We start from the raw sequence: 15,497 nt of genomic DNA, 5'->3' as shown, positions 1-15,497 counted from the left end.
TGAACTTCCCACCCCCTCAACCCACACCACCAACGTCGTTATGTAATAAAAGAATTCTCTTTTACGGTGGTGGCGCTGCGTGGTGGTAGCTGCCGCCCAGTTAACTCAATCCGAATTCTGAAACGGAATCTGATTAGAATCGGATACAAATTCCGTTTCAAACGCAACAACCGGTTCCGTGTTCAAACCGGTTGTTGCGTTTGAAACGGAATTTGTGTACGATTCTAATTAGATTCCGTTTCAGAATTCGGATTGATTTGACTGGGCGTGTTTATTACACTATGAAAATATCTATGGCTAATCTAAAGATTCAAAAGGTGGCAACAGAAATGTTTGCCAAAAGAGGTGCTGCAAAAAACTTATTATTTTTTGATCAAATGTTCGAACAAATCAGCAACAATTACAAGTTTAATAGTCAACTATACTTGAAAGTTAGTTTTGTTATTTGTTTTTGCAAAACCGAAACGAAAGTGCCAAACATATTCGTAATTACCTTTTGCCTCTTGGTGGCGCTTTGTATTAGTATGAGTGTGGTCGATGTTTGCGGATGTGCACGCAGAACACAGAACAGTTAGAACTAGCGAAAATGCCTCATTTTCTTCTGATACAAGTTGCCGCATTCTTTTATTACGTAACGCAGTTGTTGATGTGTGTTGAGGGGTGGGGAGTTCGTACTGGCCCACGGAACCGGTTGTTGCGTTTGAAACGGAATTTGTATACGATTCTAATTAGATTCCGTTTCAGAATTCGGATTGATTTGACTGGGTGGCCATAGAGCGGCGCGTTCACTAGCGACATCTATGAGTCAATTTTGTTTTGTTGAAAAAGTGCTGCCATCTATTGTAATTTTTCATAATTTCTTTAAGCATTAAATTTTATTAGGAAAATGTTTTTATATTTACAGTTCAAAATAAAATGTAATCCTTAGTAAATCACATGCTTTGAGTATTGCGCTGTTCGGTTTTAACCGAGGGCGTGACAATGGCCTTAATAAATTAATTTTGGCATTTAATATATTAAGGAATTAAATTCCTCTTGCCATTTGACATTTTACAGAACCACACCTGCTTTATTGAAAACGTTGGTTTGCTTTGTGTCTCTTTCGCGCTCGACTGTCAAGTTTGTTTTGATTTAATTTTGTGATGCAGCAAGCTGCAACGCGGATACTGTTTTTTCGCCGATATTACAGGAAAAGTTTATGGAGCAGCACCGGAAAAGGACAAACTGCCGGAGAGCATCGGAACATCCAACGCCATCGAATTCCACCGCAAGTGAAAACTTGTTCATCTCAGCTGGACCGATTGTTCCGCTAAGCATCGTTCTCGCATGGTGAGTTTCAAAATTCTTTTCAAACTTTTCAAGTTAAATAGGCAATTCTTGTTTCAACTATCAGTTGTTTAAAAAACGATCATCTTTCGAGCCAGTTGTTTTTTCTGTGATTGAAGACATTATTTTGTTCCCCCCCTCCAGGTTTTAATTGGTTCGTCGCACCGCTGCTGGAAGTGTTGCGTTACTCGGTGAAGCAAACGTTGCCCAGGCACGAAATATTATAGCAGAGCTGGTTCTGTAAGAATCCTGCTAGAATGTCAAACATTTATATATCTATAAGAAAATGGAAACTGTGTTAGAACTTGGCTAGAAACCAACCAACGAATGCCTGCTCATTTAGGTACACTTATTTTATTACGTAACGCTTTTTGGATTTTTTGACCCCCTCCCCCTTCTTTTAAAATGTCCATACAAATTTCAAAAAAAAAAACTTAACTCGTTCGAACCTCCCACCCCCTCAACCTACACCATCAACTGCGTTATGTAATAAAAGATGCTCTTTTACGCTGGTGGCGCTGCGTGGTGGTAGCTGCCCTGTTCATAGAGTTATCTACGTGCGCATGTATTGCGTGAACATACACGAAAAACATTGAGGTTAAATTGTGTACCCGCCAGCAAAACTAATGGAGTGCTAGTGTGCGTTAGCTCGGGCTTAGATAACTCACTATTACACTATGAAAATATCCATGGCTAATCCAAGGAACCAAAAAGTGGCAACAGAAATGTTCGTCAAAAGAGGTGCCGCAAAAACTTGTTTGATCAAATGTTCGAACAAATCAGCAACAATTACAAGTTTAACAGTCAACTATACTTGAAAGTTAGTTTTGTTATTTGTTTTTGCAAAACCGAAACGAAAGTGCCAAACATATTCGTAATTACTCTTTGCCTCTTGGTGGCGCTTTGTTTTAGTATGGGTGTGGTCGATGTTTGCGGACGTGCACGCAGAACACAGAACAGTTAGAACTGGGGGGGGGGGGATTCAAACGAGTTAAGTTTTTTTTGAAATTTGTATTGACATTTTAAACGAAGGGCGAGGGGGTCAAAAAAATCCAAATTTTGGCGTTACGTAATAAAAGAAGTGTACCTAAATGAGCAGGCATTCGTTGGTTGGTTTCTAGCCGAGTTCTAACACAGTTTCCATTTTCTTATAGAATTCTAACAGAAATGTAGTGACATTCTAGCAGGATTCTTACAGAACCAGCTCTGCTAAAATATTTGATACCGGTTCTGGAGGTTCTTAGACAGAACATAGTCATAACACTGATTGAAACATCATTGTAATCCTCAACTGCAAATGTGATAAAAATGTAGCAGAATGAAATTACATAAGCCGACTTCGGTACCAAAAGAACAGAACAAAAATAATTTTAAGAAAAAATGCAGATTTGCCAATTTGAATTAGCGAATCTGAATTCGCGAATTGGAACAACTGATAGCTGTCAAAAGCTTAAAACCACGTGCTCAAAAATATCGAACCGCCGACTCGATTTGGAGGATAGAAACATAGAAATTAAATGAAAAAACCTCTCGCGGGTGAACCACCACGAAATTGTGTTTATTTGTTCATCAAATTGAGTGGCTTTTATTGCCAAATGACCATCTCATAGTCATCGAACTTTGGTGGCGGATACGGCGAGGGCGCGGTTTGGAAAGTCAAAGGTGTTCGAGTCTCGATAACGGCACTTTTTTTTGGTTGATGAACTGTTTTGAAAATGAACCCATGAGAATAACGCTCTCGCTAATTTCGGGATTTATCCTCTGTGTCCGTTTGCAGTACCTTTATACTACTAGATCGTGTTCTTTATTCTCAGTTGGCCACTATTGCTAGTATCAAACAACTAAATCTTCTTTCAAGCGCAAAAATTTTGACGCCATGGAAACCTAAGTATTTGAAAATATTTCACAAGGTAAAAGCGCAGGATACTCGTATTTACACCTAGAATTTCAAGCGCTCGCCATATGGAGAGATTCGTTTTTTTTTGAAGAATAAAATTTGATTTTCAACTGCAATTCTTTGGAAATGCGATGCAAAAATTGTGGTAAAACAAATCATATATGTTGATCAAAATAAATTATCAAACGAAGTTTGAAAGCGCTGTGAATGTTTAGAACCATAGAAAAATAAAGCAGCAGACTTTCCATACTGCCCCTTCATCTGCGTGTTTCACTCTCGTTTTATTGATGCTAGGAATAAAACAAATTTTAATTAAATTCTTCCGAATAAAAATCAATAATGGTGTTGTTGCCACCTTTACCAACACTTTCTTGAAATTATGCCAGAGTAGTGGCATAATAAAGTATACGCCGATACGCGGCGCTACTTGTTCTCGAGAAAAAAGTGATACAACTTGTTTTTGACAGTTGGACTTCTATTCTATGTTTTTAGTTTGGGTCACTTGAAAGACGTGTAGATGAACAATCTTAAGCATTTTTGAAATTGGTTTTTCGTACGTGGGTCGGATACCGAGGCAAAAAAGGCTTTGTTTACCATTGGCTCTTACGTATTTTTGAAAACCAATCCGAGATATAGTATGTGCCCAAATACGTTAATACGCCTCTCTCGTATACGGTTGTTTATTTCGGCAGAAGTGGAGGCAGTTTGAAACTAACACAAAAGTGTGTGTACACCACCAACTGCGTTACTTAATAAAATAATGCTCTTTTACGCTGGTGGCGCTGCGTGGTGGTAGATGCCCTGTTTATTACGCTGTGAAAATATCTATGGCTAACATAAGGAACCAAAAGGTGGCAACAGAAATGTCCGTTCAAAAGAGGTGCTGCAAAAAAAATATTATTTTTTGATCAAATTTTCGAACAAATTAGCAACAAAGTTTGAGTCAAACTATACTTAAAAGTTAGTGTTGTTATTTGTTTTGCAAAACCGAAACGAAAGTGCTAAAAATATTCGTAATTACCTTTTGCCTCTTTGTGGCGCTTTGTATTAGTATGTGTGTGGTCGATGTTTGCGGACGTGCACGCAAAACACAGAGCAGTTAGAACTAGCGAAAATGCCTCACTTTCTTCTGATGCAAGTCGCCATATTGAAATTACTTTAAAATTCATACCCGTGGTACTACCCAGTCAACTAAATCGGAATTAAATTCGAATCGTTTAAGTATTCCGTTTCAAACGCAACAAACGAACTGAATTCCGTTTCAGAATTCCGATTGAGTGGACTGGGCAGTAGGTTCAAGTAGGATTACACATTTTTGTATAGTAATCCTGGATATTTTCACAGTGTAATAAACGAGGCAGCTATACCACCACGCAGCGTAAAAGAGCATTATTTTATTACGTAACGCAGTTGTTGGCCCTCCCCCTTCGTTTAAAATGTCCATACAAATTTCAAAAAAAAATACTTAACTCGTTCGAACCTCCCACCCCCTCAACCTACACCATCAACTGCGTTACGTAATAAAAGATGCTCTTTTACGCTGGTGGCGCTACGTGCGCATGTATTGCGTGAACATACACGAAAAACATTGAGGTTAAATTTTGTACCCTCCAGCAAAACAAATGGAGTGCTAGTGTGCGTTAGCTCGGGCTTAGATAACTTACTACTACAATATGAAAATATCCATGGCTAATCCAAGGAACCAAAAGGTGGCAAAAGAAATGTTCGTCAAAAAGAGGTGCCGCAAAAAAACTTGTTTGATCAAATGTTCGAACAAATCAGCAACAATTACAAGTTTACCAGTCAACTATACTTGAAAGTTAGTTTTGTTATTTGTTTTTCTTTTATTACGTAACGCAGTTGTTGGTGTGGGTTCGCTTCGCTAGGAGACGGTGAATTTAGCGGATTGCAGACTGGATTTTTGCCATGTGATGTGATGATTGTCTAAGCCCAAGTTGCCTAGGAATCGATAATTGGGAATAGAACCAATTACACCTGAACCAGATTCTCACCACCATGGCAGCCGTCCGCACCAGGGACAAGGAAAGGGATTTGGAAGACGGGAAGTGTTGATGCTCCAATTTTTCAGAGTATGAAGGGAAAATCTCCACGGTATCCTCAAGTAAGTTTCGCTTGAAGTTGGACGGTTTTTGGGAAGGTGAATGGTCTGAGGATCCACCCTAGGCGAGCGGTAAAGACCGTTGCATTGTTGTTTGAATTTTTCGTAAGTTCTCATTTCTAATGGGAAAGCTTTCAATTCTTCTCATCTCTTATTGGATGAATTCTATCAGTCGCCCAGGCTATTTATAGCTAGGTAATGTAGGTTCATTTCAAATGCGCCTGCATGCATGCAATTCAATGCATTCTTGTATGTTCTGATATTCAACTTGCATTCATCTTTATTCTCGTCCGTTTCTTGGATTCAACTATATCAGTCTAAGTCCTACTGAAGCTACCAATGCTCCACGGTAAAGTGGAAAGCATTTTGTTTGCCAATCCTAAGGACAGGGGATCGAACCCCGCCGTGAGCTTCATGTTTTTCATTAATTTCCAAATTCAATGAGTCCAGAACTTTCTCGTTGGGAGCAGATGGGTATCGAACCCAGGACCATTCGCTTATTAAGCGAACACCGTAACCATTCAGCCACGACCGCGCCTTTTAACGCAGCTGTTGGTGTGGGTTGATAAAAGTTGAACTTTAGTTGAACTAAAAAAAGTTTAATGCTGTTACTCGGTGAAGCAATAACGTTGCCCAGGCACGAAATATTATAGCAGAGCTGGTTCTGTAAGAATCCTGCTAGAATGTCACTACATTTATGTATCTATAAGAAAATGGAAACTGTGTTAGAACTCGGCTAGAAACCAACCAACAAATGCCTGCTCATTTAGGTACACTTCTTTTATCACGTAACGCTCAAATTTGGATTTTTTGACCCCCTCGCCCTTCGTTTAAAATGTCCATACAAATTTGAAAAAAAAAATACTTAACTCGTTCGAACCTCCCACACCCTCAACCCACACCACCACCAGTTACGTTACTCAATCGGATTCTAAAACGGAATTCGGTTCGGTTGTTGCGTTTGAAACGGAATACTTAAACGATTCGAATTTAATTCCGATTGAGTTGACTGGGTAGTACCACGGGTATGAATTTTCAAGTAATTTCAATATGGCGACTTGCATCAGAAGAAAGTGAGGCATTTTCGCTAGTTCTAACTGCTCTGTGTTTTGCGTGCACGTCCACAAACATCGACCACACACATACTAATTTAAAGCGCCACAAAGAGGCAAATGGTAATTACGAATATTTTTGGCACTTTCTTTTCGGTATTGCAAAAACAAATAAAAAAAACTAACTTTAAAGTATAGTCTGATTCAATTTTCGTTGCTGATTTGTTCGAACATCAACCCAGTCTACTCAATCGGAATTAAATTTGAATTGTCTTAGTATATATGGGAGCGTTCTTTTATTACGTAACGCAGTAGGGGGGGAGGGGGGGTCGGAGGCCGTGTTACGCTCCATACAAAATTTTTAAAATTTGTATGGAAATTTTGTTACGAGGGGGGGGGGGGAGGGGGTCTAAAAGTCTGATTTTTCGCGTTACGTAATAAAAGAACGCTCCCTATAGTATATATCTCGGGTGAGTTTTCAAAAAGCCATAAAAGCCATCGTGATCTCCGACATTAATATTCGTTTTTCTCCAAATTGTAATAAAATTTCATTCATTTTTAGTTTGGGTCACTTGAAAGACGTGTAGATGAACAATCTTAAGCATTTTTGAAATTGGTTTTTCGTAAGTGGGTCGGATACCGAGGCAAAAAAGGCTTTGTTTACCATTGGCTCTTACGTATTTTTGAAAACCAATCCGAGATATAGTATGTGCCCAAATACGTTAATACGCCTCTCTCGTATACGGTTGTTTATTTCGGCAGAAGTGGAGGCAGTTTGAAATTAGCGCAAAAGTGTGTGTACACCACCAACTGCGTTACGTAATAAAATAATGCTCTTTTACGCTGGTAAACTGAAAACCCAACCATGGTAGTTGCTACCATATTAAAGGGTTAAATTGAGAACATGCACCGACGTATTTTTGCTAAAAACATACTGTGCTTGGATTGACTAATTAACGCAGTTAGTTTTACTATGTCGTGAGCGGTATAGTAATTTTAACCCTCCAATACGGAGAAAATGATAATGATTTTGTAATTGCTACCATGCAATTTTGGGAAGCATGGTACATTTTACCATATTTGCGTTAACTTTTACCAAAAAGCCACAGTTAATTTAATAAGCAGCATTTTTAGCAAATGTTTTTTAAAATAACCATGGTCGGGCTTTCAGTGTGGCGCTGTGTGGAGGTAGATGCCCTGTTTATTACGCTGTGAAAATATCCATGGCTAATTTAAGGAACCAAAAGGTGGCAACAGAAATGTCCGTTCAAAAGAGGTGCTGCAAAAAAACTTATTATTTTTTGATCAAATATTCGAACAAATCAGCAACAAAGTTTGAGTCAAACTATACTTAAAAGTTAGTGTTGTTAATTGTTTTGCAAAACCGAAACGAAAGTGCCAAAAATATTCGTAAATACCTTTTGCCTCTTGGTGGCGCTTTGTATTAGTATGTGTGTGGTCGAAGTTTGCGGATGTGCACGCAGAACACAGAACAGTTAAAACTAGCGAAAATGCCTCATTTTCTTCTGATACAAGTCGCCATATTGATGTTCGAACAAATCAGCAACGTAAATTGAATCAGACTATACTTTAAAGTAAGTTTTTTTATTTGTTTTTGCAAAACCGAAAAGAAAGTGCCAAAAATATTCGTAATTACCTTTTGCCTCTTTGTGGCGCTTTGTATTAGTATGTGTGTGGTCGATGTTTGCGGACGTGCACGCAAAACACAGAGCGTTAGAACTAGCGAAAATGCCTCACTTTCTTCTGATGCAAGTCGCCATATTGAAATTACTTGAAAATTCATACCCGTGGTACTACCCAGTCAACTCAATCGGAATTAAATTCGAATCGTTTGAGTATTCCGTTTCAAACGCAACAACCGAACTGAATTCCGTTTCAGAATTCCGATTGAGTGGACTGGGCAGTAGGTTCAAGTAGGATTACACACTTTTGTGTAGTAATCCTGGATATTTTCACAGTGTAATAATCGAGGCAGCTATACCCAGTTAACTGAATCCGAATTCTGAAACGGAATCTAATTAGAATCGTATACAAATTCCGTTTCAAACGCAACAACCGGTTCCGTGTTCGAACCGGTTGTTGCGTTTTAAATGGAATTTGTGTACGATTCTAATTAGATTCCGTTTCAGAATTCGGATTGATTTGACTGGGTACCACCACGCAGCGTAAAAGAGCATTCTTTTATTACGTAACGCAGTTGTTGGTGTGGGTTAATAAATAACTAAAGTTGAACTTTAGTTGAACTAAAAAAAGTTTAATGCTGTTACTCGGTGAAGCAATAACGTTGCCCAGGCACGAAATATTAAAGCAGAGCTGGTTCTGTAAGAATCCTGCTAGAATGTCACCACATTTATGTATCTATAAGAAAATGGAAACTGTGTTAGAACTCGGCTAGAAACCAACCAACGAATGCCTGCTCATTTAGGTGCACTTCTTTTATTACGTAACGTTAAAATTTGGATTTTTTTACCTTCTCCCCCTTCGTTTAAAATGTCCGTACAAATTAAAAAAAAAAAATACTTAACTCGTTCGAACCTCCCACCCCCTTAACCTACACCACCAACAGCGTTACGTAATAAAATATGCTCTTTTACGCTGGTGGCGCTGCGTGGTGGTAGCTGCCCTGTTCATAGTTGGTGGTGTAGGTTGAGGGGGTGGGAGGTTCGAACGAACAACCGGTTCGAACACGGAACCGGTTGTTGCGTTTTAAACGGAATTTGTGTACGATTCTAATTAGATTCCGTTTCAGAATTCGGATTGATTTGACTGGGTACCACCACGCAGCGTAAAAGAGCATTCTTTTATTACGTAACGCAGTTGTTGGTGTGGGTTAATAAATAACTAAAGTTGAACTTTAGTTGAACTAAAAAAAGTTTAATGCTGTTACTCGGTGAAGCAATAACGTTGCCCAGGCACGAAATATTATAGCAGAGCTGGTTCTGTAAGAATCCTGCTAGAATGTCACCACATTTATGTATCTATAAGAAAATGGAAACTGTGTTAGAACTCGGCTAGAAACCAACCAACGAATGCCTGCTCATTTAGGTACACTTCTTTTATTACGTAACGCTAAAATTTGGATTTTTTTACCTTCTCCCCCTTCGTTTAAAATGTCCGTACAAATTTCAAAAAAAAAATACTTAACTCGTTCGAACCTCCCACCCCCTTAACCTACACCACCAACAGCGTTACGTAATAAAATATGCTCTTTTACGCTGGTGGCGCTGCGTGGTGGTAGCTGCCCTGTTCATAGTTGGTGGTGTAGGTTGAGGGGGTGGGAGGCTCGAACGAGTTAAGTATTTTTTTTTTGAAATTTGTATGGACATTTTAAACGAAGGGGGAGGGGGTCAAATATCCAAATTTTAGCGTTACGTGATAAAAGAAGTGTACCTAAATGAGCAGGCATTTGTTGGTTGGTTTCTAGCCGAGTTCTAACACAGTTTCCATTTTCTTATAGATACATAAATGTAGTGACATTCTAGCAGGATTCTTACAGAACCAGCTCTGCTATAATATTTCGTGCCTGGGCAACGTTATTGCTTCACCGAGTAACAGCATTAAACTTTTTTTAGTTCAACTAAAGTTCAACTTTAGTTATTTATCAACCCACACCAACAAATGCGTTACGTAATAAAAGAATGCTCTTTTACGCTGCGTCCCAGTCAAATCAATCCGAATTCTGAAACGGAATCTAATTAGAATCTTATACAAATTCCGTTTCAAACGCAACAACCGGTTCCGTGTTCGAACCGGTTGTTGCGTTTGAAACGGAATTTGTATACGATTCTAATTAGATTCCGTTTCAGAATTCGGATTGATTTGACTGGGGTGGTGGTGTATACCCAGTCAAATCAATCCGAATTCTGAAACGGAATCTAATTAGAATCGTATACAAATTCCGTTTCAAACGCAACAACCGGTTCCGTGTTCGAACCGGTTGTTGCGTTTGAAACGGAATTTGTATACGATTCTAATTAGATTCCGTTTCAGGATTTGGATTGATTTGACTGGGTAGCTGCCTTGCTTCCCAGTGAGAAAAATCGAGCCAAATCGGCTCGATCCTCGAGCCAAACTCGACTCGAGTCTCGACTCGACTCGACTCGATTTAGGCTCGAGTTTGGCTCGAGGATCGAGCGGGAATCGACTCGATTTGACACAAAAAACTCGAGCCAATCGAGCCAAGAAAACGTCAAACAACAGTGCCATCTGCCTTTGGTATTCTGAACTATACGAAGCGCCTCCTAGCGGATTATAGTGAAACTAATTTATGATTTTTATGCCGGATTTACCTAGGTAAACTGGAGCATCAAATGAAAACGGCGGATTGACTTTACTAAGCCAATCAGCCCTTTTCATTGTTGGCACCAACTTATTAGAATGTATTATTATTTTTATTTCAATCGTATTTAAATTTACATTTCATTTAACAAAATATGTTTTTCATTATAATTAATTTAACGCCAGATTGCCTTCTTCTCTTCCGCGGTTGTCTTCTCTGCTTTGGAAGATTTTTCTTCCTCTTTGTCAGGTTCACGACCACCTCAACGTCATCATCCAGCGTAATCACGTCATCATCCGTTGAGCATACTCTTGACTGATTCCTCCCCTCCATGACTTCATCATCGTCGACGACCTTCGTGACAAGTTGCTTGAGTAATTCCTGCAATGCTTTGCGATGCAGGATTTCCAGGTAAGGCTCGCGAATGGCCTCGACCAACAGCTGTTAGCGTTCGCGGCCGTGCGGGTGACCAGCGCCAGCAGAGCTGCTCCGACGTAACCGGCGAGTTCGTCGTAGTCGATTGTCTGCTCGAGTTTGGTGATTTTCAGAATTCAAGCGCGTGTTTCGCGCTCCGGAGTTTCGAGCCAGATTTCCTGTTCAAAGCTACCGGAGCGACGCAGGGCCGGGTCGAGCGCATCCCGCCGGTTGGTAGCACCGGTGACGAGCACCTTGTCACCTTCTTCGATTCGCAAAGGCCGTCCAAGCTGCATAGCAGCTGCGCAACGATTCGTCGTTCCATGTCCTTCTGCGCGGTGACGCGGTTCGCCGAGATGGCGTTGATATCGTCGAAGAAGAGTAGGCACGGCGAGAGGACCGCTGCCTGATTGAACACCTCCTGGATGTCCTGGATGCGTTGTTCCGACTTGCCGGAAACCCCCGCGACCAACCTTGTGGCCCCCTTTGCCTGCCTGCATTAGAGAAAAGAAAATTAGTTAGGTTAATCTTGAAAAAAGTGGATTTTTGGAAGTTCGATAACTTACGCTCTCAGGACGGTGTAGTCCTCGACGGCAAGCTCAGGCACTCTCGTCCGGGCGGACAGGCTGGGATTGCTGCGGAGTTCGGCGGTGACACTGGTGCTGAAGTCCAGATGACGGAACGGTGACCAAGGGTTCGGGTTTGCGATTGATGGAAATCCGCTGACCAACTGTGGACTGATGCTGGCTCGCCGATTCCGTCGCTGACTTTGTCATCGATGACGACCTTCTTGGCAAGTTGCTTGAGTCGATCCTGATCCGTCTTGCGACGCTCGACCAGCAGTTGTTGGCGTTCGCGTTCGGGGAGCATTCGCTTGATTGCGGTTGTGACTGCTGCGACGTAACCGGGAGCTAGATTGGCGTTTTCGTCGTAGTCCATGGTCTGCTCGAATTTGAGGTTTTTGCAGATGATTTTCAGAATCTGAGCGCGCTTCGCGCTTCTGAATTCCGAGCGAGATTTCCTAGTCAAAGCGACCGACGCGACGCAGGGCCGGTTCAAGCGCATCCGGCCAGTTGGTGGCACCGATGACGAGCACCTCGTCACCGCTTTCGATTTGCGCCGTGCAAGCTACTTAGCAGCTGGGCAACGACTCTTAGTTCAATGTCCTTCTGCGGTGACGCGGTTCGCCGAGATGGCGTTGTTCTCGTCGATGAAAAGTAGTCACGACGAGAGGATCGCTGCCTGCTTGAACACCTCCCGGATGCCTGGCTACAACTCGCTGGAAACCTCCGCGACCAACTTTGTGGCCAGTCCAATCTTAAGCTGACCAGCGATAGCGTGCGAAAGCAACGTCTGCCCCGAGCACAAATCCACGCGGAGGCGGCACTCCGGGTGCTTCACGTGCAGCAAAAACTCGCGCAAAATTTTGGCCATTCCACCAACATCATCGAAGTACGTGTCCACCAGCTTGGAATCAAATCGCTTTGATCGCTCCGACCGACCTCCTCGGCCTGCCTGCACTAGAGAAGAGAAGAAGTTAGTCTTGAAAAAGTTGGTTTTTGGAAGTTCGATGAACTTACGCTTCCAGCACGGTGTAGTCCTCGACGGTAAATTGATAGTAGCCGATCCTCGGTGGTTTTCCTTCGCGGCCTGCTCGGACACACTCGTCCGGGTGCACAAGCTGGGATTGCGGCGGAGTTCGGTGTATCACTGGTGCTAAAGTACGGCTGACGGAACGGTGACCGGGAGTTCGGGTTGGCGATAGATGGGATCCCGCTGGCCAACTGGGGACTGCTGCTTGCTCGTGGTCCCACGGTTAGTGGGAGGGCTGATGGGCCGGTCTTTCCAAAGGACGGATGCGTCTGGACGAGACCGTGCGTGGTCTGGAAGCTGTATTTGGCGGCGGGCAGGGAGTCGGTGATGTGCGAGTTCCACTAGGATGGAGCAGGCGTCTGGTCGGCGGAGAATTTGTCTTCTGTGAAAGGGATAGAATTGTTAGTAGTTAGAACTAGTTAGTCATGTGTCCTTAAATAAGATTGTTGAAGGCTGTAGTATTGGTACTCCTTGTCGTCCTCGGAAAAGTTTCTTCGACCAGGTCGTGACGTCACTTCTCATGCGTTCCTTCATTGACAGGTACGCTACAAACTGTTTGCCACTTTCGGTCATCACCTCGGATCATGGCCTGGAACATTTCCTCTATCCAGGCGGATGCGTTCTTGCCGATCGGAGCCGGATCTAGTTCGCACGGTACTTTCCGGTTGCCAAAATGAGCTGTCGCATGCTTCCTCGTCAGCGAATTGGCCGCTGAAACCCTGTGGCCGGTGGACTCGGATCCCCGTCGTCTTCGTCACTCCGAACCTCCGGCAGCTGTACCGGTACCATCGGCGTAATCAACAGCACCATCTTTTTAAGCTCCAGCGGCCGGCTTGGGCGTCTCGTTTGAAGTGGCCGTAACCTCCTGGTCTCTGCTCACGCTGGAGGAGCATTTGTTGCCCAGGCGCGACCGCGATCAGCGTTTTCCTGCTGCTGCCTTTTGCTGCCGGAAATCGTTGAGGTAGATTGGACGACTTAAGGTTGGTGTGGATCTTCCAGATCTCCCCCACGGAGAACGAGTGCGGAATTAAGCTTGTGTTGGAGCTCATACAGCTTGTGTTGCTGTTTTCGCTCGACTCAGCCGCCAACCCTGGATTGACCGATGTCACTTTCCCACCCGCATTCGTCGTCGTCGCTCCGCCCCAGTTGACCTTCTTCGCCTTCATCATCCGCACCGAATTGCCCTCATCCCTGTCGGACTCATCACTCAGACAGTAGCATGGATTCAGCAGCTGTGGTGCCCCAGTGTGGATTTTTGTACTGCTGCCGCAGCTGGCGCAGGTTCCAGGTGCTGTTGCACGTCGCATCTTGCTCCAAGAGCTTCTTGTCCTTTTCAATCTCCTGCCGCTAACGGTTCTCAGGCTGCTTGAACGAATCCAGCAAATCTTCGTCGTCCTTGATGGCACAGCCCGGTTGGGCATACGGATTGTTTACTCCTCCAACGCTTCTGGCAGAGCTGGTGATCGTTGTGACTGATGGCGCTACCTCTGGTCGTCGTAATCAACAGCACCATCACCATCGTAATCAACAGCACCATCTTTTTAAGCTCCAGCGGCCGGCTTGGGCGTCTCGTTTGAAGTGGCCGTAACCTCCTGGTCTCTGCTCACGCTGGAGGAGCATTTGTTGCCCTGGCGCGACCGCGATCAGCGTTTTCCTGCTGCTGCCTTTTGCTGCCGGAAATCGTTGAGGTAGATTGGACGACTTAAGGTTGGTGTGGATCTTCCAGATCTCCCCCACGGAGAACGAGTGCGGAATTAAGCTTGTGTTGGAACTCATACAGCTTGTGTTGCTGTTTTCGCTCGACTCAGCCGCCAACCCTGGATTGACCGATGTCACTTTCCCACCCGCATTCGTCGTCGTCGCTCCGCCCCAGTTGACCTTCTTCGCCTTCATCATCCGCACCGAATTGCCCTCATCCCTGTCGGACTCATCACTCAGACAGTAGCATGGATTCAGCAGCTGTGGTGCCCCAGTGTGGATTTTTGTACTGCTGCCGCAGCTGGCGCAGGTTCCAGGTGCTGTTGCACGTCGCATCTTGCTCCAAGAGCTTCTTGTCCTTTTCAATCTCCTGCCGCTAACGGTTCTCAGGCTGCTTGAACGAATCCAGCAAATCTTCGTCGTCCTTGATGGCACAGCCCGGTTGGGCATACGGATTGTTTACTCCTCCAACGCTTCTGGCAGAGCTGGTGATCGTTGTGACTGATGGCGCTACCTCTGGTCGTCGTACTGGACGAAGTCGATCGTATCGGGGACGATTTGTCACTGCTGCAGCTGCTAGTCGCGGACGGGACGCTCGGATTGGAGGACAGCTGCAAATGGTTCGTAGGGGGATGGTTCAGTCTTTACAGTGATGAGGCCTCGAGATCGTTGGCCCTTGTGATCGACTGTGTTGAACCAGCTGACCGACGGTACTGGCGAGATTCGGCGTGCTGGAAAAGATGCTCTTTAGTCCTATTCGATTTGCGAAACATTTCCTCCAACGCGGAGGCCGTTGTTTGACAAGACGTTGGCCGTAACTTGACGCCAACTTTTCACGGTTTTACCGGCGTTCCAGGACCGCCCTAGGACAAAGTGCTGATCGCCGACTACGACTATTGCTGCAAAAGGAAAGATCAAAATAAAATTGTCCGTCGGACGCAGATTCAAAAACATACCAGCTTGATCACGAAAAAAATCTTCCCGATAAACACGCGGTCGCGAAGGAGCAAACAAAAACAATGAAATTTTTGCTAAGTCCGAGTTTGACAGCTCAAAAAAGTACATGCGACACCTACACTTGAAAAATAGAACTAAGTT

The 15,497-nt window shown here is 43.5% G+C and overlaps 1 protein-coding gene across 1 annotated transcript; it reads right to left on the bottom strand.

Annotated features, from left to right (window-relative positions):
* Window positions 1-12,347: 12,347 nt before the first annotated feature.
* On the bottom strand, window positions 12,348-14,008 carry LOC6051968. The gene is made up of 3 exons (XM_038250629.1): window positions 13,613-14,008; window positions 12,689-13,042; window positions 12,348-12,628 (listed from the first exon to the last, which is right to left on the bottom strand). The coding sequence occupies exons 1-3, from the start codon at window positions 14,006-14,008 to the stop codon at window positions 12,506-12,508; spliced, it is 873 nt and encodes a 290-aa protein (XP_038106557.1). The 3' UTR covers window positions 12,348-12,505.
* Window positions 14,009-15,497: the final 1,489 nt, after the last annotated feature.

Source organism: Culex quinquefasciatus, chromosome 2 (assembly GCF_015732765.1).
Source record: "Culex quinquefasciatus strain JHB chromosome 2, VPISU_Cqui_1.0_pri_paternal, whole genome shotgun sequence".
In the NCBI taxonomy this organism is placed as follows: Eukaryota; Metazoa; Arthropoda; class Insecta; order Diptera; family Culicidae; genus Culex; species Culex quinquefasciatus.
Note: the sequence above shows the minus strand (reverse complement) of the source record. Positions and strands in the feature narration are given on the sequence as shown.